This window comes from Echinops telfairi, unplaced genomic scaffold (assembly GCF_000313985.2).
Source record: "Echinops telfairi isolate 266 unplaced genomic scaffold, ASM31398v2 ScPeMD7_7424;HRSCAF=8462, whole genome shotgun sequence".
In the NCBI taxonomy this organism is placed as follows: Eukaryota; Metazoa; Chordata; class Mammalia; order Afrosoricida; family Tenrecidae; genus Echinops; species Echinops telfairi.
Window position 1 is genome coordinate 49574276 of NW_022111324.1, and position 1405 is coordinate 49575680.

At 46.8% G+C, this 1405-nt stretch overlaps 1 protein-coding gene across 1 annotated transcript in view; it reads right to left on the reverse strand.

Annotated features, from left to right (window-relative positions):
• Positions 1-1405, reverse strand: part of PIK3C2B (phosphatidylinositol-4-phosphate 3-kinase catalytic subunit type 2 beta) — a 94555-nt gene that overhangs the window by 24829 nt on the left and 68321 nt on the right. The window contains exon 25 of the mRNA XM_045298186.1: positions 767-789. Coding sequence (XP_045154121.1) covers positions 767-789 — 23 coding nt within the window. The remainder of the gene's footprint in view (positions 1-766; positions 790-1405) is intronic.

Sequence of the window (1405 nt, forward strand, 5' to 3'; positions counted from 1 at the left end):
TCTTGTCCCACTATCATATTCAGCCTTCATTTGGGTTTCAGTAATTCCTCTCGGTTACATTGCCCTTGATCAAGCCCTACCAGGCCTCACCATCGATTTTGGATCACTTGTGGTTCCCTTGTCCCTGGGCTTGTTAACACCCACTTCCTTTCCCTCACCCCATCCCCCTTTTCCATGCCCACCCTCCACCCCACTCCCTGCAATCATCGATCCTGTTGTTTTCTCCTCCAGATTGCTTATCCTGCCTATCTTATCTAGATAGACCTGCACAGATGCTCAGAAAACAAGACAGAGCAAAGCAAAGCAACAAAACCCCCCAAACAACAACAACCACAGAAAAGCCTGTAAGCAGTTCGAGGTCTGTTTGTTGACCTTTAGGAGTTTTTCCGGTTGAGTCTGATGGGGCGCCACGCCCTGGCCCACAGTCTATTTTTGGTGTTCCCGGGGACTTCGTTGCTCTGCTCCCCTTGCTGTGCTCTCGCACACCCTTCGTGTTTTGCCTCGGGCCAGCAACGTGTCTTAAAGACACTGCGTCTTCCCCACTGAATAGACTTAGACCCATGTAAAAAATCCGTTGCTCAGAGATGGGTGGATTTATTTCTGGGTTCTTGTACTCTATATCCAATAAAAATGCTATGAAACGATCCAGTAACAAACCAACATTGAACATTGTCTAGGAGAAGCGGCATAAGGTTTAGAGGCAAACCGAGATTCAAATCCCAGAGCTGAGACTGGGAGGCTGTATATGCCTGGACAAGGTACTTACTCTCTCTGAGCTGCAGTTCCTCCCTGTGTAAAATGGGGATTAGGAGGCTCACCCAGTTGGGAGAGGCTAGCTGGAGCGGACAAATGTAAAATGCCTACTGTGGTACACTAAGGGTGCCAGTAACAAGGGCCTGGTCTGCCTGTCAGTGTTTCGGCCTAAGACAGAGACCAGGTGGACTAGAGGCACTCTGGGGTTTATTCTGAAGAGTGAGACAGGAGGAGCCGAGTGCACAACCTCCAAACTGCTTCAAGAACTCAGTGAAAAGTCAAACAAGTCCTATCCCTTAAACTATGTGACAAAGGGACAGATTTTGCACTGATCCCAGGAAGTGGTTAGCAGGGTTGTCTGTGATCACAGGATCCCAAACAATGTGACAAAAGAAGCAGGTTTTCCAAATGAAGGCTGAGAAGGATGGTGGGACAAGAGGAAAGTAAAATGAAATAGAGGAAAGAACTAGGAGGCAAAGGGCATTTATAGAGGTTTAATACAGGCATGTACATATGTACATATATTTCTATATGAGGATGGGGAAATAGATCTATGTGCATTCATTTATAGGTTTAGTGCTAAGGAAGCAGATGGACATGGGCCTCCACTCAAGTACTCCCTCAATGCAAGAACACTTTGTTCCATTAAACT